Source organism: Sarcophilus harrisii, chromosome 3, assembly GCF_902635505.1.
Source record: "Sarcophilus harrisii chromosome 3, mSarHar1.11, whole genome shotgun sequence".
Lineage (NCBI taxonomy): Eukaryota > Metazoa > Chordata > Mammalia > Dasyuromorphia > Dasyuridae > Sarcophilus > Sarcophilus harrisii.
The window spans coordinates 11,358,556-11,386,216 of NC_045428.1; the positions used below are offsets into that span (position 1 = coordinate 11,358,556).

The 27,661-nt window shown below is 36.2% G+C and overlaps 1 protein-coding gene and 1 long non-coding RNA gene across 16 annotated transcripts in view; one reads left to right on the forward strand and one right to left on the reverse strand.

Moving 5' to 3' along the window:
• Positions 1-27,661, forward strand: part of MBNL1 (muscleblind like splicing regulator 1) — a 244,817-nt gene that overhangs the window by 97,838 nt on the left and 119,318 nt on the right. Inside the window, exons 1-2 of one of the 15 annotated variants that reach the window (XM_023500852.2) lie at positions 16,206-16,386; positions 16,968-17,086. The exons of 12 other annotated variants lie outside the window; for them this stretch is intronic. In XM_023500852.2, coding sequence (XP_023356620.1) covers positions 17,081-17,086 — 6 coding nt within the window. In that variant the 5' untranslated portion in view covers positions 16,206-16,386; positions 16,968-17,080. Of the gene's footprint in view, positions 1-16,205; positions 16,387-16,967; positions 17,087-19,611; positions 21,048-27,661 lie in introns of those variants that run through there. 2 more of the 15 variants (XM_023500853.2, XM_031957541.1) reach the window with 2 other exon arrangements.
• LOC116422183 lies at positions 1,163-19,605 on the reverse strand. The gene is made up of 2 exons (XR_004232732.1): positions 19,390-19,605; positions 1,163-1,829 (listed from the first exon to the last, which is right to left on the reverse strand). It is a non-coding gene; the product is annotated as an uncharacterized LOC116422183 (long non-coding RNA).

Sequence of the window (27,661 nt, forward strand, 5' to 3'; positions counted from 1 at the left end):
TCTAATTCAGCATGGCTGAAGGTGAGGGAACTCTACTTACTCCAATCCTTTGAAGTTATCAAGCTCAACTTCTGACAACTAGTAGCCTAGGACAAATTTACTTTGAGGCTGATATGCATTAGGGATAGATGCTGGAACCAATAAAATTCTCCCAATATAATGCAGAGGATGTCTTGCCAATTTGCATTCAGCCAAGACAGCTAGATGAGAATGCAAGTGATCTGCATTTCTGCTCTCCCAGCTGCTGGGCCTTCTTTAGATGAGAAGGCAGTTCCTTTTGCATTTTGCGCATCACATTGCTGATGCATATGCATTGGATGTACAAAGAGCAAAGCTAAATGACCTTGTCCATTTTTATAATCATACGGTAATCCTGAAATTTACTTAATCTTCAATTTGAAAAGAAAATGATTCTATGCCATTTGTACTACAGGTTTTCAAGTGACTCAAACAGTATTCCTCTAATCTTTCCTGTATTAATTTCATTTATCTTACCTGAAAAGTCATCTTACATGTTACTTATGAATGCAAACACGGTTTTAACCATCAATTTTAAATCAACATCTAATTCAAAGTGTTTCTTTAGTTTCATGCTGGTCTTCTCACCTCTTATTTCATTTGTTATATTTAAAGTCATTTGAAAGATTGTTTTAAAATTTTCAAACATTATTATTAATATGCTGCAAGGCTCCTTCCTCATGACTACTTAGAAAGTCAAATATACAATTTCTTTTTATGATTGGCTTTGTTTATTAGGCTACAGTTTTGTACTTTGGAAGGAATTTCTACTCTAATTAAATAGTCTTATTTTACTTTTTTGAGTGATAGTATTTTATTTAGTAAAAAATTTCATTTTTTTTTCTATAGGAATGTAAACCATCATCTCAGTCCATGACTTTTCCTGTCTCTGTATTCTCTACCATTACTTCTGGAAAATGCATCCTTTGCTTTTCTCCTGCCTTTTTTCTTTCTTTTTTAAAGATTATTTTTACCTTTAACTGATAGATTTTTCTTCTTACCTCTTAGAAATCAACCAGTCTCTGCCTAATGAACTGATTCCTCACTGTTGTCCTCAGAGTCATTTCAAAGAACTTGCTTAATTCCAATTTTGGAAAATCACCAATACTATGAATAGAATAATACACATTTTTCTCCTCCAGAGTTTAGGACAGAATGAAGATGGGAAGAGATTTCTTAATTTTATTGGATTTTCTAAATGTAACCCAGAATTGCTTATTATTGGAATGGGGAATGGGAGCTGTGGTTGCCGGTCAAGCCAGCACTTGATTCATTGAGCTCTATTTCCTCCCTTTTGTCCATTCCATTGATTATGCCTGTTCTGTTGTGCTTTGTATTGATCTGGTATGTCTTAAATAACAGAACCATATAGTTTTATTGTTAAGAAGGCTCAAAGTGCTCATAGATAGAGCTTCTTGCACTTTTAATTGAGTTAGTTATGTCAGTCTTTTGGCACATTATGGAGCAATTAGAGGAGAACAGTCAGTGTGGAGAACTTCTGTATGGGAGGGGAGCTCTGTAAAATGTGTCTGGCTTTTAGGTAGCAGCCAAGATCCATGCAGTAAGACCTTCCTGGAGAGAAGCCGCTGGTTGTTATTTAGGCAGCAATAAAATCAAACCTGGGATTTTTGCCATCTTTCTACAGAGAAATGCAAAAATGAGAGCCCCTTCAGCTGCCCACTCAGCCACAAAGAAGAATATCTCTTCTGTGGAAGGCTTGTCTTAGAGAAGTTGACCAACTGATTTTCCTCTCTGTGACTGGACCTTGTAGGAATCACAAAATTGCCATAGTAGAAACAGATGAGGTTAAGCTGAAAAAAAGAGAAAGAAAGAAATGAGACATGAGGGATTTATTTTCTCCTTTTCTTTTCTTTTCTTTTCTTTTTTTTTTTTTTTTTTTTTTTTTTTTTTTAGCTCTTTTTAAAAATTGGTGAGCAGCAGGAGCTTGTCATGATCTGTTGTTGATAGATGATTGATTCTTCCTCTTAAATTGGTTGTATTTTTCCTTCAATTTTTATCCATTCATCCATTCTATTAAGATAAAAAATATATTCTCTTTGGAACGAACTTATGGTCCAGTAGTCCTCCTAATGAATGCTACTGTGTGTCTCATCAGCCTCATGGCTCCCACCCATGGAAAAGTTTTTATTTCTCTTAAGCAGCACAGTGAGTGTCAAACCAGTGACTTTAAGTTACAGGAAAATTTTCTACTCAATGCAGATAATATCAGTACTTTAAACAAAACAATAAAGATAAAATAAAATTTTATTGGTCTGTGGTCACAGAGGAAAAGAACATTTTACAAATGTGAACAATAGGCATCTTAAAAGTTTTATTTACCCCAAAGTGTTGACAAAATTTAAAGGAATCTTTTTCAGAGACTATATTTTTTAAAAACTACATTTCTTTCAAAAATTCAATAATCAAGAAATTTAATCAATCTCTATTTCTTGATGGCCTGATTTATTTCGGTCTCGGTGAGTTTAGCACAAAGTTGCCTAATACAGATTAGGAACTTACTAAATGTTTGTTAAATTCAATTCATATAGAATTGAATAAAACTCAATATCTTTTCCTCAAATAACTACCTTAAAAGTTCTTCATTGATAATTTTTTTCTCTTGCTGGTACCTTGGCAATGAAAATGTGATTCAGGACTGAGATCACTTAATTTAGCATCCTTCATTTGGGATTCTTTTTTGGTAGCAAAAAGCAGAGACAATGGATGGATGATTGAAAGAAAAATAATATATATTAATGGCTTCTGAATGTGCTAACTTTAGAGGATTCAATTTTTCTTTAAATGAGATAATCCCTTCTCTCTAGTAGTTGACATGGAGAAACAACAAAATGTGGGCTAATGATGACCAAAGAAGGAAGTTTGGGTTTGTTGAATCATAGGCATAATGAGTTGATCTGTAGAGTAGCAATTTGACCATTCCCTTTCCAAAATTAATGTTACTTTTGATTATATACTCAATTGATTATATACCTTTCATTATATACTCATATACTAATAGATTCGATCAAATTAATTACAGTGCTAACAGGGAAACAAACAACTCTTTCACTGACTTAGTTAATATATGTAGATGGGACAGCTTTCTATTTTCCTATTTTCCCCCTAACATGCTTTAAGGAAAAAGAACTTTTTTCTCTGAGTGTTTTCTGTATATGTTACTCTTTTTCAAAAAGCAGCTTCCTGCTCATTAATAACAAGATGACTCTCTTCTATCTTTTCCATTTTTAAAATTTTGTTTGCATTCCCACTTTGTCCCATAATTATAAAACCCTCAGCTATTTTATAAATCAAGAATATATTGAGTTATATTTTAGTCAGTCAAATAAATTGGCTTGAGAATTCTTAATTCTTAAAACACAACTACTATATAAAGTACATTTAAGATTTAAAAGAAACTTTTACTATGTGATCCATAAAAAAAAATGCATGTAGTAAGTACTAGTTGATCAATCTGAAGTTATGAAGCTGATTTTGGATGATTTAAACTATCTTACATTTGAGGATTCAGATGAAACTTTCATATACTTTAACTTTTGATCATCATAGAATATGTGTAGTTAAAATTTTATACATAAGTATTTTTGTGATACACATAGATATATACCCATAGTTATATTTGCTTAGTAGTTATAAGTGACATCTTTTAGTTTTTAAATTCTAAAGATCAGTTATTTGAAACTCTTTCTGTAGCAAATTGATAGATTTTGGGGAAATACTCCTTGCAGAGGTGTCAGTTTATTTCATGGATTTAAAACTTTGATCCATAAAACAATCCCAGAATCATGAAGCACATTGGCTTTAGATCAGGAATGGTTTGTTATCTTATTCTAGGAAACAGGAAGAATCATGGTCTATCTTTGCCTGCCATATCTTTTACCTTTATGGCCAAGGCAAGCAATTTTCCAGGCTGTTCAACAGTGGAAAGGAAAGGACTTTTAAGGAAATCATTGTCATTATAAGCTGAAAAATATTTTTCTTAGGAACTCTTCTTTAGAAAAACAGATAACTTGGGGGGAAGGGGGGAAGAGAATGGTTACTCATAGTGACTCTAAAAGGGAATATTAACTTCATAGGCAAACTTCTTGTGTTTCTTATAATTCTGAAGAGCATCTTCTGATGTAAGAAATTCTTAGATATTAGCGGTTTTCATTCAGCTCTCGAAGCAAAAGCCTTTTAGATTAACTTTTCTCAATTTGTTTTGTTCTAGCAGGGTAGTCCTGCAAATAGTATTTTTCAGATTTCTAAGAGAGCTAAAGGTTGCCTTTACTTCAATATGTGCTTTGAAGCCTAATTTAAATTAAAAGGATTTGCTTAATTGATTAAAAATCACTTGGTTATTTTTCATCCTTCCCTTTTAACTGACTTGAAAAGACCTATATCCCAGCAAGCCTCATTCATTCAATGATCCAGTATTTAAGATTTGTATTCTTGATGGCTTTGACTCCGTGGCTTATCATCATTATAGAAATCTTTGAAGGAATGGGCTAGAAATCTCCTATTTTTTCTAATCCACAAGTATCTCTTGTGTCAGTCAGAACAATGGAAGCAAGATTAATATTTAATTTTATCAAAAACATCACTTTTTGGACATCCACCTGTTGAAACACTAGGAAGATGGACTTAACCTAATAAGATAAAATTTTAAGAGTAATAAATCTAGAAGTACCATAATTAACCTCAAAAGAAATCCTTTATAACTTCAACTTGGAGAAGTAGATTAATAGTAAAGTTCTGGGGCTTTACTGGGTCGCAAACCCAGCAGGTATCAAAAGTCTGTTATAGCAGCTAGAGAAATGTATGGAAAGCATTTTTAAAATGTCAGTATTTTCCTTAGAATTTGGGAAGCTGACATGATTTGATGCTGTGTTCATGTCCTAAATTAGAGTGATTATAGATACCTTTCTTCCACTCACATCCTCTTTTCAATAGAAATATGTATATACATTTACATACATGTATGCATATATCTGTGCACATTTATATCTTTGCATAGATAACATATGTGTGCATCGAAATGTGTAGGTTCACATACACATACATGTGTATTCACATGCATATACACACGTGTGTGTATATATGTGTGTGTATGTATCACTGTATGTACATACACATTTCTACTTTGAGTGCCAAGTTTTAAGAGGGATATTAACAAATTGAAAGATATTCTAAGCAATAGTACAAGATGGTAAGAAAATTGGAGATTTGGTCATTTAAGAATGGCTTCAAGGACTTAGGGTTATCATGAGTGGGATCTTTAAGCATTTGAAGAGCTTTCTTGAGGAAGTTTTATTATGAACTTTATTTTTGATTGGCTCCAAAGAGTAGTATAAAAAGCAGTAGATTGAAGTTATAAAGAGACAGGTATTGACTTGATAGAAGGAAAATTAGATGAACATTTAGAATTGCCCCAAAATGCCAACTACTTCAGGAAGTAATGAATTCTCACTCATTGATCCTCAATAATTTTTTTTCAGGATGTTGCAATGTCAATAGATTTCTAGAATTATATTGGTGATATCTGAGACCCCTCCTAATTTTGATTTTCTGTAATTCATATTTAATCATGGAAATCTTATTCTGTTATCAAACTATGCTGCTAATATTTGTTTTCATCTACAATTTAAAGAATAAAACCAAAATGACCATTCTTTTTTTTTTTGTTTTTCCTGTGGTTGAACATTTCCATCAATTTCCAAGTTGGCCAGCAGCATTTTGAGTTAAGCTATAGACACTGAGAGATGGTATGACCCTTTTCAAAGATCTTGTCCAATGCCCTCAGAGAAAAGTGAAGTCTAGGCAAGTTCAGTGAAATGTCCAAAGGTCACTACTTTTTATTTGGATGACGAGATGCATTTTTTTTTCATTGATAAGATGAGAGAATTGGTCCAGATGAATTCTGAAATCCTTTATACCTTTAAATCTTTATTACTTTGTGCCTCAAAATATAGCTAAAATATGTAATTATAGGAGGCTACAGTGTATTCTCCTTTGTTGAACCTAATTCCATTGATGATGATTTTTATTGAATGTCCTGATCGACTGAATTAAATAATTGTTCTCCTTAAAATCAAGTTTCAAATCAGATTTTTTAGGTTTCTTTCTTTGTTAATCTTTTGTTTTAGTTATGCTGGGGTACTAAACAGATTGAGGTCATTCCACAAATATCTGTTGTCCCCTTCCAGAAGAGGTATTGGGTCACTGACAAATTTTAAATAGTCTTAGAGAATATTAGGAGACCATAGAACTGTGAAGATGCTTTGAAAAAACATGGTGGACTGTTAAACTCATAGAATCACTGAGCCTGAAGGGACTTTTGAAATTGTTGATCTCAATGCCTTGTTTATTGTACTAGAGCCCTGGACTTAGAATGAGTAAAACCATGGTTCTATCATGGGAAAGTCACTTACTTAGCCTCCCTGCTGCATTTACCTCATCTCTAAAGTGAGAGAGTTGGACTAGATCATCCTGAAGGTCCCTTCTAGCCCTTAAGCTGTGTCCTCATATTATAGAATAGAGACCTGAAGTCCCATAGAAAGGCAGTGTGAGACCTTCACTTCCCAGACCAGTGCTCACTCTTACTTGAACTAACATGCTCTAATTCCTAGCCAATTAAAGGGTGATTATATTATTCAGAATGGAGTTTACTTACTCAGTCTGATAATCGAGGCTAGAAACTACAGGCTTTTAAATTGACCTTCATATAAGCTCCTTATCATGTTATAGGTATAATGGAAAACTTTGGGTCAGCACCTCAAAGCCAATTTTAGAAGATTCTTTTGGAAACTCTTTTTGTTGTTTGGCTAGTTGATTTTGGTGCAAAAGCCAAATTTTCTTGGTGTAGAGAAATCCCATTATGAAACTACTTGGGCCTACTGGAATTACCAACTCATCTTTCAGTTCCAGTGTTAAATTTTTGCAAAGGTGAGAGACTACAGGTTTGGGGCATTGCATATGCTGTCGAGATTTGTTTCATGTATTGATTAGATTTTTAAACTAGCGTTTGTTTCTTCTAGTTTTCTTTTAGTATAAGGGATAGCCACTTGGAAGGGAATATGTTCAAAAATTATAGTGACATGAAAAGATATCACACTAAAAGATAATATTTATTTTCTTAGAGAATTGCCTGAAATTGACAAAAGGTTAAATGATTTACTTGCCCATGATCATGTCGGCTTTGAATCAAGATTGTGGCTCTAAGCTTGGAGCTCACTCCATTATGGCTTGATACCCTTTAGGGATTCTTAACAACACATAGTTTTGAATATCTGCCAGTCCAGTTAAACTCCTCTTACCCTATGGTAGTCTCCTGGACATTTTGCCTTTGGAGCACTGTCATATTTGAAATGTTACCATAGTGTTTATTAGTTATCTTGTATTGGAAGCTCATGAGAAATTGATCAATTGTTCTACCTTGATGGCAGCCCTTAGGCAATGACACATCAGAAAATAACGAAGCAATATTCCCAATGACTTAATCCATATTTATTTTGATCAAGTTAGTTACTCTGCCCATTATACGTGCTTTATTGGAGAAGCAGCTGGCTTTCACCAAGAAGAATAATTGTTTTTCCACAGCATCGTATAAGTAGATGATACCATCAGATAACAATTTTTCAGGGATTCTAGTGAGAATATGGAGAGGCATGTTGATTAGTCTTTGGTGTTTATTATGGGAGGTAGACAAAGGCTGCAGTGATTATATTTGTTATCATTAGAGTAGTAATAACTACAAGAAAAACAAAAGGAACTTGGGCTCTTTGTAGGGAATTTCCCTTCCCCCATTGCCCATCACCATTTAGTTTCTTAAATCTCAGCATCTTCTGACCTCATAGCAATCTGAGTTTTATCTCCCTAAGTGCAATTGTTTCTGAAGTTGCTAAAACAAATCATAACTAAAGTCTTGCCCTCAGCCTTTTAAGAAAAAGCCTGATTCAAGATGTGCAAAAGAAATTCTTTAGATTATGTAAACTGCTGCCTTGCTGACATTACAGGTTAGTATTAGGGACGGGAATAAGGCAATACTTAGTAGAGCCCACATAGTTAGCCACTTTGGATAGGATCTTCTTCTAGCAGGATTAGCATGGAGGGCTTTGATCTCATCACACATGTGCTGGAGTAGAGTAATTAGAAGGCTGGTTACTTAGTGTCTGTCATTCCCTTCAGCATGAAGAACCAGTGTTCAATGAGCCATCGTGGCTGATATCTGCTAACACTTTGTAGCCTTCTGCTCCAAGAGAAAATCGGGCTGTTGCATTTCTTTTAAAATGTTCATGCTTTGTTAAGGATGAAATGGATTTCCAAGGAAGAGAGGGATTTAGCAATAATCATGAAGAAACGGCTGGCTGTGTGAGCTCCCTTTAGGCCCACAGCCACAGTTATTATCATCATGATCAATGAGCCTCATTGCAAGGAAAATCCCAGAAGCCTAAAGTGTCCCCACCAAGTAGTCCTTCACACTCTTTTGTATTGTTTTCAATTGTTTTCCTGAGAGACCAAGAGTTATATTTCACCATCGCCAATCTTGCATCTTAGGAAATAGTGACTGCAGCTATGTGGCAGAAACAAAAGCAGATGAATCAGAAGAGATTTGTCAGATTTTGTTAGGCAAAGTGGGGTGATGGCAGAGAAGCAGACACATTTGTTGGGCCATTAGTTTCATTTTCCCCCTTTACTGTGTGTTCCTGGAAACTCTCTTTAAAAAGTTAAACATTTTCCAACAGGTTATTCTTCCTCTAAGGAAGATGTTCTAACTGAGACTCATTCTTAAACAAAAACACATCAGATAAATCACAGATAGAAGCCAACAGTGAGAGCAGAGAAACAATTACCCCCTTAATATGCATGTACTGAGGTCCCCACCAAGTTCTTGAGATTGGGTTCCCTCCTCACTGAGTATTCAAAGGTAAAAGAAGAAAACAATTCTTGTCCTCAAGAAGTTTCATTCAATAGGGGGAGTTCAATAACCATAAACATCCCCAAATATAAGAAGGATAAAATTATGCACAGAAGTGACACCGGGTTCTGTGAATAAATCAATTTAATTCTTACCGGATTCTGAGAAGAGAAAAGATTTTTGGGAGATCTTCAGGTGGCCAATTAAAAAAATCAGTTTGTCTCATTAACAGTCACCTTTACTTTATATTGTTATTAACATTTTCAATGAAATTGGATATTGGACATCCATGGCATAGATTCTGGGACCTGAATCTAATTTTTTTTTTTTAACATAGGAAACTCTTTTATGAAGAAACTCTTACCAGAATAGGGTCATACCTTCCCTGCAATTTCAAGTCTAAATGAGTTTTCCCAGAGCACTGAGAAGTTGTGACTTACCTGGGGGTTCATGGCCACAGAGGATTGAAGCGAAACTCAGATATCCCTAACTTTGATGTCATCTCTTTCCACTAATGAGTGGAAGCCTCCACAAGGACCTGAAGTCAAATCCTAATTCAGATACTTACTAGCTTTTGACTCTGAGCAAATGATTTGTCCTCCTTCTACCTCAGTATCTTCATTTGTAAAATGTTGATAGTACTACTACTTATCTTCTTTGATTGTTGGGATGATCCAATGAGATTGTATTTGTAAAGTGCTTTGGACAATATCTGGTACATAGTTAAGTTCTGTATAAATCCCAGCTCTATTATCATTGTCATTGTTATTATCATTATCATCATTACCATTATCCTCACCATCATCATTAGATGACTAGGTTGGAGTTGGTGAGTGTCTGGGCAGAATTTTGGGGTCTGGATCTGGTGCTATCCTCACTACACCATGTTGACATCCAAAGTTCAGAAAGACTTTTTTTTTATTTGAAGAATACATTCACACCATAGAGAAAAGAATAGTGATGAATACAGCTGTCACAAGATCTCCTGCTTCCTGACCCGGTCCTGGGACCGATTGGCCATATACCTGCATAGTTCAGTCTAAAAGAAGATCTCTGAATAGAAGCTCAGCATCATGACAGTCTGTTTCATTCGGACACACTTTATGTGTTTGTTTTAGATGATGGCATTTTTTTCAGTCCCGTGCCCCTTATGACTCAGCCTTCCCTTGGTAACTAGGGCAGGGAGTGATAATGGTGAGATTAAGATGAGTTGGAGTGGGCCTGACCCTGCGCAACATTCACAAGTGGGGAAAGATTATTATTGGGGCTCTCCTAGTGTTTTCTATCTTCCTTGGATTTTAACTCCTTCACCCCCACACCTTTGGAGCGAAGCTAATATTTACATGCCCTGAAACATTTTTGTTTAGGATTTTGATAGGTTTCAGTGACAAGGTGGGCTAAGGTTCAAACCAGACAAAGAAATGAATAGTTCTCAATTCCCTTTCAGTTCTTTTAGTGAAAGTGCTGTGTTTAATTATTTTCTTTCCTCCCCTTTCCTTTTTTTATCAAGATATTTTGCAAGTATTTTGCTGACTGAGAACATGCACTTTAATTCAGCTACTGTTTTAATTCACAAATTTGGGATTAAATCTGTAGGGTTTACTACATCACTTTACTAATAGTTTATTAAGGATAAAAAAAAAAGAAAGAATACCACTCTTAAAATGACAACATTAACTGTGGAGAGTGTGTTTTTTTATTCTTTTAATTACAGATTTCATTTCAAGAATGGTATTCTTTCTTTTTTCTTTTTATCCTTAATAAACTATTAGTAATTTCTGACTCCAAACCTTGTATGCTACCAACAAAGATGTATTAATACATTTCTGGCATACTTTTTTTGAAAAAGAGGAAGTCCCTTTTTCCTTAGAAAAATTAAGAGGAAGAGAGGATAATGGGGAAAGCCTTACCTCTAACCAAGACTCAAAAAAAAATCAACCATTTCTGTTCCATAAAATACCATGTTATTTTAAGTTTATAATCTGAAATCATTTTGACTTTTAATTTTATGAAGCTATATTCTGAAGGGAAATAGATAGGTAACCACTATAATGCTCCTCATTCATATTTTGGCTGTTTTTTTTTTTTGGTAAGTTTTGATTTTTAAATCTTTCCCTGTGACCCTCCCACCTAATTTCTCTTGAGTTTACCATTTATATAAAAATAGCTTTACTACTCCATGACTTTCCATTTTCTGAAAAAAACATTGGAAGAAAATAGATGTTAAAGAATTTTGAGTTCTTCCCTAGGAAGTTACTATGGCAACATAGGATGTTAAATTTTTGATGACTTTATTGCCTTGAAAAGTCGTGATATAAGTTACAGAATAACTGAATTAGATAAAAAAATTATTCCTTTGAAAATTATTTCTAATTTTTTTCCCACTTTAAAAATAGTTGAGCTTTTTATAGTCTTCTTATCTTCCAGCTTTATATAATTTAAAATACTCTCCAGGTTCATTTGAAGAGACTTGAAAGCAAATTTTGAAAATAGAGGAAACACCTTGAAATGAGAGCATATCACACAAAAGGCTGAATATCGTATTGCAAAATGCTTGTTTGCACACATAAATTATATGCTATTTTTAGAAGTCTATTTAAAGTGCATTTCATAAATTAAAAATGGCATAATAGGGAGAAAGAGACCCCTGACTAAACACTTATTTTGTCTTCTCTCCTGGACTTCCTTATCAGGGAATGGGAATGCAAACTGTGTTCTTCTACACGCAGTGTCTGGCAATCCTGGATTTTTTGCCCAACTTAATGTGTTAGGCAACAAACGCAGCTTTAAGTCTTTCCAGTGGAAAGAAGGTGTGGTATTTTGACTTGGCATGATTGTGCACTCTTAAGAGTGCAAGAATTGAACCAAAAAAAAGTTTGCAAATAAACATTGGCTGTTTTCAAATGCTGAAAATAGAAAAAAGTAACATAAATGAATAAAGTGGAAGGAAAATTCCTAAAGAAGATGCGGCAAAGTCAATGTTACTCAACCCCAAAAGAACATCAGGGGAAAATTTGACAGAGTGGAATAACAGGAAGATTAGTCATTTCTGGAAGACAAGAAATTAAAAAAAAAGGAAGAAGTATTTAAAACAGGAATGTGGAATTGGAAGTGTGAGTGGGGAAAGAAAGAGATGATCTAATAGGTTGAACTGCACGAGGCTAAAAACAGAATGTGACTGACCAGATGAAACAGCAAAATAGAGAGAGAAAAGGAGAGGAAATCTGTCATTGTGGATTAAGAAAGGCCTGAAAAAATAAGAGATTGGCTCATAGTCATTAACCCAATGGAGTTGCCTTGAGTGAAAACGGTTAAAACCAGGAAAAGTGAAAAGTATTTCCTTTAAAGCAAATTAAATCTTCAACCAGTTCTATGTGTTGGAAAATAAAGTAAGTGACTGAAACATCTTGAACTAGGTGTGATGCACTGTGAAACACCAAAGCATGTTGAGATTGAAAGTTGTGATTCATGCATTTTCCTTTTGACTAAAGAACACGACACATCTTTCTCCCACTGCCCCCTCTACTCCCACCTCAATTTTAGTGAGAATTTCTACAAATATGATCCCTTCCCTCTAGGCCATTTATAGAAAACTTCTAAGAGAAAATTCCCTAAATTATCCAGTATTAACAGAATGACATTTTCTATTTTCTTCCCTGTCTTTGTCTCGTCTTATTTTTCTTGGCAAGATCATTGGGGATTTTTACCAAGTAAAAAATGTATGCTCCATGGTATATGACCCATAGTAGACAGTAAAATGAGAGTCAGGATAGTCTAGTGGAGAGAGGCTCAAATTCAAGTATTGTTGCTTACATGTACTAACTGTGTTTTCTTGGGCAAGTCACTAATCTGAGAATGTCATAGGCTACTCTCTACAACAACCAATTGCAAAAGATGTGCTTCACCCTCCCTTTCTTCCTCTCCCTTCTTCCCTTCCTTCTCTCCTTCTCTCTCCCTCCCTCTTTCCTTCTCCTTCCCTCTCTCTTTCCTTCTTCCTCCCTCCATTTCTCCCTCCCTCTATTCCTCTCCTTCTCTCTTTCTCTTTCCCCCCTCTCTCATTACTCAAATCCAAATAAGTTGTGATTTAATCTAGCTCTCACAGGTTGTCAATGTTCTAAATGGTATTTGAACTTATCTATTTGAATATAAAATCTCTACTTCTACCATCCTGTTGTTTAGTCATTTCACTCATGTCCGACTCTCTATGATCCCATTTGGAGTGTTTTTGGCAGTGACTTTCCACTTTCTCCTCCAGCTCCTTTTATAAATGAGGAAATTCAGGAACACTTAAGTGACTTGTCCAAGTCAGACTCAGTAAATATTTGAGGTCACATTTGAACCCAGGAGAAGTCTTCCTGACTCTACACGTTGCACTCTATGTGCTATACTACTTAGCTGTCCCCCTTGTACCACATCATAGACCAACACTGAATTGAACTAGAGTTGCCAAATACCCTGATGATAGCTGAAGAAATCATTGCACATTTTGCCAATCAGAAATGTGGGCACTGTAGACTTTCTCCAGTTTAGCAGGCTTCTTCCCAACTGTATTCAAGGGTTACTGTGTAAAATGAAAATGAAATCAGGCAGAGAGAAGTCCTCTTCTTCAGGGGCTTCAGAGGTGAAGCTTTCACTGTCATTCCTGTAATAGCATCTGTTTTTAAGAATAGCTTGTAAGGGGCAGCTGGGTAGAAGAGCACTGGCCCTGAAACCAGGAGGACCCGAGTTCAAATTTGGCCTCAGACCCTTCACACTTCCTAGCTTTGTGATCCTGGGCAAGTCTCTTAACCCCAATTGCCTCAGCAAAATAATAATAATAATAAAAATAGCAGAATGTTGTTGATCGGCCTCCCCATTATGGATGTCTCCTGATATTGAACCAGGAACAGGCTAAAAATTTTAGCTGCCTGGAACAGGTGGAGGAGCAAAATCAATTGTTTATCATAAATTTGGATTACTGGGTACAAGTGGATTGTGATCCATTATTAGCCCATTCTTTAGTGAGTACAATATATACTCTTTCAAAAAAAAAAAAAAAGGACAAAAATTCCAGTAAGTTCTTGTAAAGGCTCTCATTAATCTTGCTTAATTCAGCATTTGGACTGGGAATGTGAGAATCAATTGAGTCCATGTATAGCACATTACAACTTCTCAAATGGCATCAGAGGCGGGAGAGAAGATTAGAGTTTTCAATAGGGAAAAAATATGGATCTTGAAGAAAGAAAGCCATGAGTCAGCTCCCACTTCCCTCCAGCTTTTTGAGCATAGAAAAGGTTTAATATTTCTGATTCTTGAAGTATCCTGATAACAGGCTTTGTTATTGGTTAGATGGGAGTAATAAATCTCCCACATACCTAGGGTTGTGATGAGGGTTAAGTGAGATAAAACCTCTTGTAAGTCTTAGAGCTTTCTATGAATCCCAGGAATTGTACAAGATTGCCCAGAACTTTTTTCTAAAAGCAATGAGTAATAAATTCCACGTTCTTTTCGCTAACTGCAGACCACCAAAGATCCAAAGCCTATGTACCAATTGTACCAATTCTAGGTGTGTCCTATGGCTGGTGGTTAGGTCCTGATCTATTTTCTTGAACTTCAGTTGAACTATGGGACTTCTAAGCCTCAAGGTTGCCTTTAGGGATGTAGGTCAAATACAGAAAACTCAGAATGATTCCAGAATGTTAGGCACTTTTCCAAGTGAAAAAGGTGAGTAGATTCTGGCATTATCCAAATTACTTGGAACTTTACCAAGGAAGACTTCAATGGATTTACTTTGGGTTCCAATTAAGATCTCTGGGACCCTTTAGAGACTTTGAAAGAAACTCAATGGAGAATCTATAGGGCACCAATATTTGATCCGATTTCTTCATCTCCAAAATATCTCAATCTCTATACCTTCTATGTAGTTCTCCAAGTGTATATGAAACTCCTAAAATTGAACCACTATATGAAGTAGTAGATAAGAAACTGGATTCAGCATCAAAAAGACCTTTAAAATTGACCTCAAATACTCCCTTCACTGTGTAAACCTGCTGGGGTAATTCGTTTGATTTCTCTTTGTCTCAGTTTGACTATCCTTAACATGGGGATAATAATAACCCTTACACAATTGTTCTGAGAATAAAATGAGATACCATTTGTAAAGCAAATATTAACTGCTTTTAGTATTATTGTTTTTATTAGAAATTGCACATTGGATTCCATGAAATATCCATTTAAGCATGTTTCTTTATTATAGCATTTTCTGAGTTCCTTAGTGGTCTAGTTTTGTTTTGTGGGCATCCTGAAGTAGAAAGTTTGGGCCAATAATACCCTGACTACCCTCAGTAAATGCAGTTATAAAATCCAAGTGACCAGTTAGCTGCAAGGTTTCTGGGAACATTTTGGGGTGCAAGCAAAGATGCACAGATACGAAAGTGACTATTTTATTCATGCTATAGTATGAATGCTAACAATCCCACAGGGTCTTTGTACATATGGACCACATAAGAAGAGTGGGATTTCCCTGGTGTGCTGAACTCCCAAATGTGGAAAGTCCCTCTCTCCATATAGTTTGACACCTTCTCTGAAAATCTTTGTCTTTGAGATTTACCACCAGCTCTAAGAGGTTAAGGATCACATAATATTTTCCATTTATTTAGTAAAGTGAGTAGCATCATACCAATTGTTTGGTTAGGGCTGTTGCCATGGCCTATTTTGTACAGTCAAACTTAAACAAGTTTTCTTTCTTTCAACATTGGAAGGGGGTGGTCTTTGGATGTCATGTTCTTTGGAGACTGAACATACGCCTGAACCTCTCTTCACAACCAGATTTCCATTCCTTTCCACAAAAAGAAATTTAGAGGGAGAAACTCTTTGAAGGCCTTTATCGGATTTAAACTGTGACTTTTGCAAGTCGTTTGTCATTCAGGCAATCCTCAATAAAGCAAAAGTGAGATATATGAAGAGTATGGCTGGGATGCAAATTAATATTGAAAGCTTGAAGTGAATATAGTGAAAAATGGCCCTGGCAATTACCTTATCTTCAAAGTATAGACCTGACTTTTTTTGTCTTGCTAACAAGGAGTTGCATCCCTCCACTGGGGAGACTGGATTTCCTTGATGTTTATATTCTTCCCTAATAACCTCTTCATTGGTAAAGTAATTATCTTGATTTCTCACTAATCTCCTTGTTCCTTTGATTGATGGTTTAGATGTAAACTTCTTTAGAGTTGTTTTTTTTTTTTTTCAAAACAAGCAGGTTTGCCTTTTTGTTTTTAGAAATACATAATACATATGATGAATCAAGAAAATGCCTTCTTAAAAACCATTATGTTTTGCTCTGTTTTTCCACCATATTCTTCTAGCTATCCAATGAATTCATTGCCATGGAAAAAAAAAGAAGTTTTAAATGGATAACATGAGAGTGACAGCAAAATGTAGGAGTGAAAAACTCTTTGCCCAGTCCCTGTCTTCAAGTAAGATTAAGATTCTGATGCTTGCTGCTAATCTATCTCCCACAAGAGTCAAAATGATTCTTTGAAATGCTTCTTTACCAGAAAGATAGCGGAGTCACAGTGCCCTGAGACAAATGGTACAAACAATGAGTGTGTTATCATGGATGCCTCAATGTAAAGTGCCTCTTGTTTTTTTCATTAATAGGAAATGACAGTTCTTTCCACTTGCATGCCCCCCTCTCTCCCGCCAAAATAATAATCATCATGTTCTCCTTGCTGTTTCCTTCAAATAACTTAAACCATGCCCAGAATTTTCCTAGTAACGGTGTATTTTTATAGCAATGTACCTATCAGATTAACATGGGAGCAGATTTCAAGCATGATCAGGGAAAGGGAAGCACCTGTTTGGGATTATTTTAGGAAATAGTACAAGGGAACATGTACAGTCTCTCTAGGTAAACAAGATTGCTTTGGCTAGCATCCCGCAAGGAGGTGGGTCTGAATGGTCTGCCCCAGCTGCTGCTGCTGCCGCTGCTGCTGCTCCTTTTGCTGGCCAAGGGAAAGTAGCTGACCCAGCATACCCTTTACTCTTGGTGCTGCAGCAGCCACTCAGGAGATGGGTTCAGGGGCACCTTCTGGATCCTTAACATGGCACCCTGGTGTGAGGAAGCTGTATCTTATATCTTGAAGATTAAAGCATGGAGGTGGCTAAAGGATGCTGGTGAGTGAATCAGGCCAATGACTGGGGAATCAGTATAAGATGTTCTTGGGGTAGGGCTTTCACTTGGTGGCTTTGAAAGGGACTAAAATGTACCTCACAAATGTCTAGTGTTGGACTAAAAAGATCATTTTGGTTTATCTTACCGTACCTCTTTATGTTGGTCTAATTTTACTCCTAAATCAATATCCTGTACAGCTCCTGGGTGAGATGTTTCAAGGGTCTAGAAGAGAAGGATGCTAAGTGTCCATGTGGTTTTGAAGTGATTGATGCATCTGTACATTTTTTTATTCACATGGTTCAGAGAGACAAGCACAATCTCTTGATTTCTTATGAAGATAATTCTTTGGAGAGCAAAAAAAGATATTTTTCTATAATATCATAAATTATGTCATTTTCATGGAAGAAATAGGCAATATTTTCTGGAAGAAACTCAAGACAACTGATGGATGGACTTAGTTGTTTTTAATTGAAGAGGAATTGTCAGAGTAAATGGATGAGGTGTTTGCAATGGATCACTGAAATGAGTAGTGTGTTACTGTTTGTTATCTTCTGTATGGTTTATATTGCTATTACTTTGAGGTGTTTATTTTGTTGTTGCTGTGATTTGATCATCTAATTAGCTATGTACTTACTAAATTGTAGGCTATCACTGTAGGAAGTATTCTGGGGTGAAATGACTTATCCAAGTTGAGCCAAGTTTTGAAATGCAGAACTGGGAAGTGATGTCAAGTCTCTAGTTCCTAACTCCTTTGTCCTTGACACTACACCAAGTTCCATCTTGGAGGAATCACTCAAGTTCTCCAGGCATCAGTTTCCCAAGGTGTATGTTAAAGATCTCAGATGAGTTCCTCTGTTTCTAGCATTCTGTGATTTGTGACAAATCAATTAATCAACAAGTACTTATTATTCATCAATTTTGTGCTAGGTAGCATGGTAAGGGTTGGGGGCACAAATCTAGAGAAAGAAATAATCATCCGTATGTTATTTATGAAGTATAGGAGTTACTTTATCAAGTGAGACCAAATTCAGTTTCCATTCATTCAGCCAAACATTGAGCCCATCATTTGGGGGAAATGAGGACTCAATGGAGATCCATTGCTGGAGTCTAATCAAGTTTTGTTGTCATTTTACTAATATGTGGATTGATGAAAACAGCTGTTAGAATGGACCTCTTGCTCCCTATGCCCACATAAAATATCCTTGAACCCAAGCTGAAATTGAAACGGTTTTAGATATTGGCAGTTATTCTAGCATCAGTGATAGCCACTATCGATTGGTTTATTTTGTCTTCTATCAAAAGTGCTTCCTGTACAGTACAATATTTCATTTCCATTTTAAGCATGATCTTTAGAAACTGCTGAAGAATCTGGATGGGATTTTTGGCCCCTAGATTTGATTTAGTATTTCTGAATGCATGTAAATCTTGTGGGAAGTAATAATAGCTCACTGATCAGATAAATATACCAGATATCTCTCTTTATGAAATCAAGAGAAGCCATTCTTCAGATTTCAGATGCTCTATGTATTGGGTAATTAGCTAATTAATCCATTTTTGCCATATAGTGATGGTGTTTCCCCCAACCTGCTGTTCATTATATTTTACTGACGAAAGTAATTGGATGATGTTTAATCATCAGACTAGCATTGGCCGTGTGAGAGCAAACTTAGAAATTGTTAGTTGAATTTGGTTTAAAATTAAACAAGATTCTTAGTACTGAATACCTAGTTCTGTCCTCATCCAAAGCACTACTCAAGAAAGAATCAACTGCAATATCTTTCATTTTTACATGTAATTTAGAACAATACCACAAAACAAACTTTTAATTTTTTTGGCTTCAGAGACAGGAGAGACCTAAAAGGTTAAGATATTTCATTTAGGAAAAGGATTTGAATTCAAAACCATACTTCTTCCCAGGGTACCAGATTATTGGAATTTCTATGACTGATTTAATAAAACAAAATAAAACTGATCTATGGTGCTTTTGCAGCCTGGGTGAAAAATGTCCAAGACAGTTCTTGAACCCAGCCCTTTCTGATGTTAAGACCAACTCTGTATGGAAGTCTACCAGAGGTTAAGGACAATGTTGATCAGTAGAAGAAGTGAGAGACAGATTTCCAAGCCATAATACCATCTTAATTTCATTTTGGGAGAGTGAATTTTTGAACAATAAAGAGGAACTGAGACCACTAGGGAAATTGGCTAATTAGCATTCTACTTGAAGCCACATCCTAAGATAACAGTCATGATAAGTCCTTTCAAAAATATTGACTGTCTCTCTTTCCCCTTTTCCTATATTTTTTACCTGTTTCCCTCTGTTCCTCCACCCCTTTGTTTGGTGTTTCCTTCTCTGCTGAGCAGTCTCTTCTTCCCCATCTTTCTCTTCATTCTCTTCTACTGCTTCCTTTGGCCCTTTGCCTCTTAACCACCCATAATACGGCATTGAACCACATTACAAAACATTCTTATTTTTATGGGATTACGTTTGATTAGAGCTTTCTGATTTAGACCTGGAAGGGATCCCAAAGGTCATCTTACTCAACTACATCATAGTCTCAGTGGGAAAAGTGAGGTATGATGCTGGTCAGAGGCTTTTCCAATGTCACAATGGTAATAAAGAGTGGAGCTGGATTCAGCTCTGTCAACTCTCAGTCCAGCTTTCTTTTGATACTACACTTTTTCTTCCCATCATCTTCAGTCTTGTTTATTTAAAAAAAAACCCACCCAGCTAAATCCTCTCATAAATCATTTCTTGTCCTCCACTCAAAAAACCAAAATAAACACAAAAAACAATCCCCCCCCAAGCTACACCAAAAACTCAACTCACACAATCTCTGTTTCTGTAGTACAGAGACTTGAGTTGTTAATTCAATGATATATATATATACCACCTGGATGAAGAGAATCTATCCATCCTCATTATCACCTTTCCTATAGCTGAAGATCTCAGAGAGTTGCTTGGAACACAGGGCCACCACTGTGATTATGTCCCAAGGCCAACTCTAACCCTTTGGCAAAACTGCTTCTTGCCTCAATCCCCCTAAAATCTCTTATTGTTTTCCATCTGTCTCCCTTTTCTCTTAAGTGGCTTTTGTCCAGGGAGAAAAAAAAATGAAAAGGTTACTCACCCTTGTTATAAATTTTGAAACTTAGGAGCTTTTACCATTCTTTTCATATTCTTTCACTAAGTGAGTATGCTGTAATGTTTATCTAAGTGAGTATGCCGTCATGTTTATTCTTGGCTCTACAGCGATGATGTGGTAGAAATACAACTAGAATTAGCCAAGATTCCCCAATATTGGCCGTTTGACTTTGGGCATGTTTCTTCCTCAACCCTTGTGCCTCAGTTTCCTCATTGGTAACATGAGGACAAGAGTAGTTGAATTCCTTCCCTCGCAGGATTGCTGTGAGGAAAGTGCTTAATAGGCATTATGGATGTCTGAGTCATTACCGCCATTATCATCATCATCATAGGTTTAGGTTTTGGCTCTTAAGGGAAGGCTTCCCACAGTCACCTTTGTTCTCCGATTTTCCACTGAAGTTTCCTGGCCATTATCTTAAAACTCTCTTAGCCTCCCGACACGACAAGGCTCTTCTCCCATTTCCAGGGTCTTTTGTGGTGGGCATTTCCTTCTTTCCTTCTTCATTCCTTCTTAAGACACTCCCGCCTTTTTGAGAGAAGGACCCATTCCTTCCCCCCTGCTGCCACTACTTGAGTTCCTGCGCTGGATGCTGAGATGCCCTTTACCACCTGCTCAATTGTTAAAGCTTCCCAAGCTTTGGCTGTGGCTCCGTACCTCCCCTTGTCCTACAGTCTTCCCAGGCTCCGATTCAGTGGTAGTAGCAGGTGTTGGACTGTGGCCACTTTCTCCCACCTTTTAAGACACTGGAACGAAGAGAATGATTGGGTGACATAGGCAACTTCCAGGCACCGGGAAGCCTTCCTTGGAAGCTCTGAAAAAGGTAAGTCTGTTCTAGGGTTTGTGGGCAGTAATTAAACACCTTGGGAGTTCTCCATCTCTGAAAAGATGCCGTGTCATTTAATTGGGATGCATGGCTGCAATTTGGTCCTGGCCAAGGGAGCCTGCTGGAGCTTCTGATCACTTTCTTAAAGGGCTACACTATTTTTGACTTTTGGTAGTTTCCACATTCCTCCTCTGTTTTTTGGTTCACAACAGAATTCAAATGACTCTGGAAATTCAAAAAAAATGATGCTTTTCTCCCTTTATAATCCTTGCCTGTGGCACTCTATGAACTCTCTGACATTACTGCTTTCAGCCTATTTAGTAAAAGGAGAGAGAGAGAAAGAGAGAAGAAAGAAAGAAAGAGAAATAAAGAGAGAAAGAAAGAAAAAAGGAAGGAAGGAAGAAAAGAAAGGGAGAAGACTGCATGATTTCTACCCCTCTCTGGATTTTACTGTTTTTAACCTGATGCTGCTATATAGTGTGGCAAGAGATCAATTTTGATGGATGTTTCAGTGGAGTATAAGTTCTGGTAGGGCCATCCACCAATCAAGACAGGTTTTGAGCACAGCCTTGATGATAACATGTCTTTCAGGGACAGGTTTGGGTCACTCTAGAGGTCCTTATCAGCACATAGTGTGCTCTAAGGTAAGGACTTTTTTCAGCCTCAGCAACTTGTTAAAGAAATCTGAACCACCGAACAAAATACTTTTACTTAATACATCGAAAGAACATCCCAGTACCTTTTGGTGGAATATGTACCCACACTACTGAAATAAACTATAAGTATCTCATTTCTCATTGGATCTTAACTTGGAATTTAAATAAGTGGAATGAAATTTTCTATCTCCATGTGCCTTAATTAGTAAATTTCGCTTAAGAGTCCAAGGTCTATCTCCATTGTTTGACAGCACTATGGAGTACTAAGGATCAATTATATTTGATTAAAATCCAGTGTTTAACATAGGACTTGCATATTTCTGCATTTCTTTTAGGAGCTCATAACATTTGTTTTATTTAAATGGCTAGCAATATTGGAAACTCACTTTTGGTTTTCTCTTTCTTCTCTTCACTTCTCTCTCCATTCCTTGACTCCCCTCCTTTCCTCTCCCCTTTCCTTTTCTTCTCCTTTCTTCTGTCTCTCCCCATTCACTTATTTCCCCTTTGTCTTGACATGGTTTAATCAATATTGATGTAAATATGGAAGCTAGATGGAGGCTACCTTGAAATTGTTGCTGTTTCCTGAAGCCACATTAACATAAGCAACACATATAAGGGCATCCACTCAGAATAGCAGGCCTTCTGCCATTTATGAGTCACAACCCTTATTTATGCAGGGAATAATCTGTGAAGGGTCAGTAAGATACCTTCTTCCCCACTTCTCAGGGACAATCAGAGCATTTAGATCTTGGTCTTTGAAAAATCACTACTCACTCAAATCAGCTTGTTTCTTTTCTCCTTGTTTTGTGGGGAAAATAGTTTTATGGACTAATTCTTGTTTGATTCCACTGTCAGGAGTCACTGTGCTACATTTAATGAGGAATTGAAGCTTTTTGGTTTAAATAAGTAACAATATGATTGAATTTTAAGGTGGTGAAAGCAAAACATGGTTGAGAAATGAAAGCTCCTGGCCCTTGTTAGAATTCTTATCTTTTTCATATTCTCTCAGTGTTATTTTTTTTTATGGTTGGAAAGATTCAGCCTTCTCTCTTCTCAACAACAAAGGACTAAAAATCAATTTCTATCGATGGAAAACTAGGTGGTAGCTCCTCTTTTGGAGCATCCACACTTGTTTCATTTTGTGTCATCTAGACGAGGGCCAAAAAAAAAAAATCATTCTCCTTTTTGAAATATCTTATTTCCTGAGAGGTGGAAGCCATGTAGAGTGAGATCCTATGCTCACATCCTCTGCTTCAAAGGGAACAATACAAGTGGGCTGATTTCTTTTCACTATTTGTTCAGTTCAAAAAAAAAAAACCCTTATGATTGATTTGGGAACAAAAATAAAAGTTATCTTTTAGAAATCTCTTCATAAATTCTAGAAGATATTTAGTCACTTATTATTTAGATGTTAGAAAATGGTGTACATTTTAAGCATTTCAATATTATTTCTTTGTACATGTACTCTGTTAATTATTATCATCATATTCATGTTATGTATAAACTCATACTTCGGAGAAAGTAACTAATTGTTCACAATTAACCAGGTAAATCTAATCTTAGCACAAAGAAATTGGAAGAAAAAAGTGGTTGAGATTAATCTCATTTTGTAGGTGGGGAGGGAATGTGGCAGGTGGGAGATCCCAGTATGGAACCTAAGACTTTTTCTAAATCTAGTGATCTTTTGCCTGAATCAGGCCATCTGTTGAAGCTGGTTCCTAAAGTTAGGAAGACAAGGCTTATCCTTTTTCATCCGGGATTCTCATTTGTTTAAACATTTTGAAAAATGAACAAAAATGTCAGAAAAGTCAATGAATTGGGTTTGTATTAGATGAGGTTCACTAGTCATTGTCAAGACTTCAATTTCTGAGGTTATCCAGAAAAAAGTTATTAAATCAAATGATGTTCCAAGTAGGCAGAATCCTCCTGCCCCAATTTTTCAAGGCATTTTTTGATGCTGGGCTGCATTTTCCCTAACCTGGCTGCACAGGAAGGAATTCTTCTTGCAGTCATCTATGGGTTCCAATTGTCTCATGCCTCAGTACTTTCAGCTGTCATCATCTTCTCTTGCAGCTGATAAGATTGTGAAATCAAACCTAATTCCTGACAGCCTGATTCCCAGTTTTCAAAAGTCTGCAGGCCTTTTGTTTGGGAGTTAGAAGACATCTGGCAGGCTATTCGTTTCAGTCATTGATACTGGTAATTTGGCAAGTTTCAGAAAATTTAAATCCCCAAATTCAACATATTAGGCCAGTGTACAAATATAGGAAATTCAATCTGCATTAGAGAAGCAAAAATAAATAAATGGCACATGTGGGTGGGTACTGGACCAGGTGTTTAGTCAAGAAGACTTATCTTCCTCAGTTCAAACTGGCCCAGGACTGTTTTAGAAGAAATCTCTGAAAAGGTCTTATAGATAATATTATCACCAGGAGAAGGTATCTGCCTTTCTGTCAAAAGTCAGAAAAGAAAGTCATTTACTAAATGTCCTGAATATGTGTGACGTACTTGGCTATGACCTGGGGCAATGGTCAACACCTGAAGGGGATGCTTAGGAATGTCTCTGTAAAGATAGGATGAAACTAAATGTTGGCTGATATGAGACTTTAATGTTCTCCAAAGAACAGAATTTTAAAATTCATGTTCAAAGTCAAATTATTAGCTCTATCATTTAAGTGTGAAGCAGAAAGAAGGGCTGTTCCAAAAGTCTTAGTGCGCTTTAAGGCTACTTAAACCTGCACTCCAACTTTTGGGACGGTGTATAACTACAGATCTAATATATTTATGACTTTTCATAGTAAGATGTTTGCATCAGTGCTGCATGTTCTTTTAATCGAATATAGATATAGTTGGAAAAAAGTTTTGGTTTTGTCCGTTGGAAGGGAAATATAATTTGTTACATATCTAGTGTAGCTTATAGTTAAATGAGTTTTATTTCAGCTAATAGTTGAATAGAGAGCAAAAAGTATATATTAGGGTACACACACACACACACACACACACATACATACAATAAAGCAAGATCAAATTACCTGATTGTTGTGTCTGTGCATGAGTGGTTATATGAATTGGTGTTCATTTAGATGGACATAGATAATTTTTTCTACATTTATTCTGAGAGGTTTTGGTCTTTTTCTCTTCATTGTGATTGCTTTTTATTTATTTTGGCAATTCAGTATGTGACTTTTTATTTATTTATTTATTTATTTTGGTTAGGTAGTGAGTATGGGATGTTATTGGAACAATATGTTTTGATGAAGGAACGCTTGCTGTATTGCAAAAATCTTGACCATCTGTAACTACTGAAGTACTTGAAGGGGAGTTTTTTTCCTCCTAGAAATGAAGGCAAATTTGTGCCTTGTTCTATTTGCTCTCATTTTAAAGTAGGTGTTTTTGGGTTTCGTCCCCCCATGTAGGATCCTGCAGTAAATTCACAGAATCTCTGAAGTGCAGAGCAAGGAGGGAATCCCCATTAAACTATAACTGACAAGTTGGTACCTAGCTGCCGCTTGAGGACTAATTAAATCCATGTGTTCTTGAATAGCTAACGTGGCTCCCCTCTCTTGGGGCTACGAGGTTGAGAGCAAATATACATTTTACATGCCTTGGCAGGATCTAGGAAGGGAGAGTCTAGGAATATATATATATAGTCTGAGAGGATCAAAGGGCATTACCTCAAGGCTTCCATTAATGCATCTCAGAGTTGGGTGCTGCTCTTACCTCTTTATTTTCTGTATCTCTCCCCAAAGGGAAAAACAGTGAAAAGGACAAAGTTTGCAGGGAAAACTCCCATTTATAAATCTGCTCCAGAGCATGAGTTCTAAGAAGTCAGGCAATACAATTCAGAAGAGGTGGATTTAAATCCTATCCCTGATCCTTGTGTCCCTGGGGGACCTTGAATAAATAATTTGAAGTCCTTGGGCTTTAGTTTCAATAGATGTAAATAGAAAACAGGCTCTACAATCTCTTCCAGCTTTTGGGCTGGGACCTCACCTGTCCAAACCACTTGTTCCGTCCAGATTGGAGAACTCCATTGGAAGAGTCCCCATAAGACTTGCCACACTGTGACATCATTGAGTTGACCATGGACCATCCCTGTTTAGTCCCCTACATATTTCTAAAGATAAAGAAGCAATGAATATTGTAGAGTAGGGAGGTGATCATTTAATTACAGAGTTTAATGATATTCAGTAGCTCCAATCACGGCAAACAAAACCATAATTTAAACTCCTGGTTGTTAAGTAGAGAGACATGAACCTTGTGCCTAAGTATGTCTCACTGAGCAGGCTCATAATGAAAAGAAGTGCTAAATTTGAGTGAGAAGTTAATGGAAAGAAAAATGGAGTGTTTTTTTTCCCCTTTCTATCCAAGTTCAGAAACTTCCCTGAAATTAATCCACATACCCAAATTAAAAAACAAATAAACAAAAAAACTGTTGTTGAAATTGGTTTTGAGATTTGGTGTTCAAATAGTGTCTCTGGCTCTGCTAGCTGTGGGACTGTAGGCAAGTAAATCACATAACAATGTCTTGGGAAGCCCTCCAATGAGGCTAATGAGTTTTTGCTTTTTGGCTATAGAGGGAGTTTCTATGCCAGTTTGAAATCAGAGGCAACAACCTCGACTCTCCTCACCCTGTAACCCAAAACCAAAACAGAACATGCTAAATAGACAAAATAGTTTTCATTTTTTAAAAATATTATGATGATCATAGTCATTCTAAAGATTTCCCCACCTTCATGCCATATAAACTTGAGTTATTTTTATTTTTTATATAAATGAAATAAGTTTGGAGTGTTCACTTCTTTCATGTAAGAATTCTTTCAGTCTTTGTATTTATATATTCACCATCTAAAAGTCAATTAGCTGGTAGTCCTTTAATAAATGTCTGTTGTGCATTTTACATATCATTATGTTGACACTGTGCCTGAGGACAACAAAAAGTGTTTTTGACCCTATGTGATGGAAGTTTATCTAAAAAATAAAAGCCAAGTTTTCAAGAGCTTGCTCCTTAATGTTTCAGCATAGTATACTATTTTCTCAAATACTTCAATGCACCAGACAGCTTTTTTTCTGTGTGTTTCTATAAACCATCTTTTTTCCTTGATTGGACAGAAGGAGCTGGGATCCATGATTTTTCTTGTCCTGAAAGGGGAAATTAAAAAAAAATAATAATAGCTTTTTCTTTTTCAAAATACATGCAACGATAGTTTTCAGCATTTACTCCCAAAGAGGTAGTTTTGATGGTTTGAGAAGTAATAACTGTCTCAAGACTTTTTAATTTATTTTTTTATCTATTTATCTGTCTATTTGTCTGTCTGCCTGTCTATATTATCCATCTCTCTCTTTTACCATTATCTATTTTTTATTTTTATTTATCTGTATACATCCATTCATTTATCCATCTCTCTCATCTTTCTCATTCATATATCTCTATCCACTTGTCTCTATCCATCAATGTACCTTCTATATCTATTTGTATGTAATCTATTTGTCTCTCATCTCCTATCTATCATCTATCTATCTTTTGCTGTAATCTGTTCTCTAATTTTTGTATATGAAATCACCTCTTTTTTGGAAGATCTTGAACAACTCAGAAATACAGAAAACAAAACTCAAAAGGAGAGAGTTGACACAGTTCTAGAAAGAAACTCTGCTCTTTATACTCACACCCCAAATTGCATCAAAGAGGAACAAGTGAATCATAAAGAAGGGCTAAGAAGGTTTCAAGGCAGCTTACTCCTTTTCTTAGTCTTTGTTGTGTTGGTTGTCATGGAAATATGTGATAGAGGAATTCAGATCACACTATCACTATTTACTCATCCTCATTGCCATAATGGGGCAGGGTGTATACTGGGGGAAAAAAAAAGCTCAGGGTGTGGATTCTGGAGTGCTCTCTTTTAGCACTTTTTTTTTTTGAAGCTTATTTTATGAAGCTGAATTATTATGACCAACAAA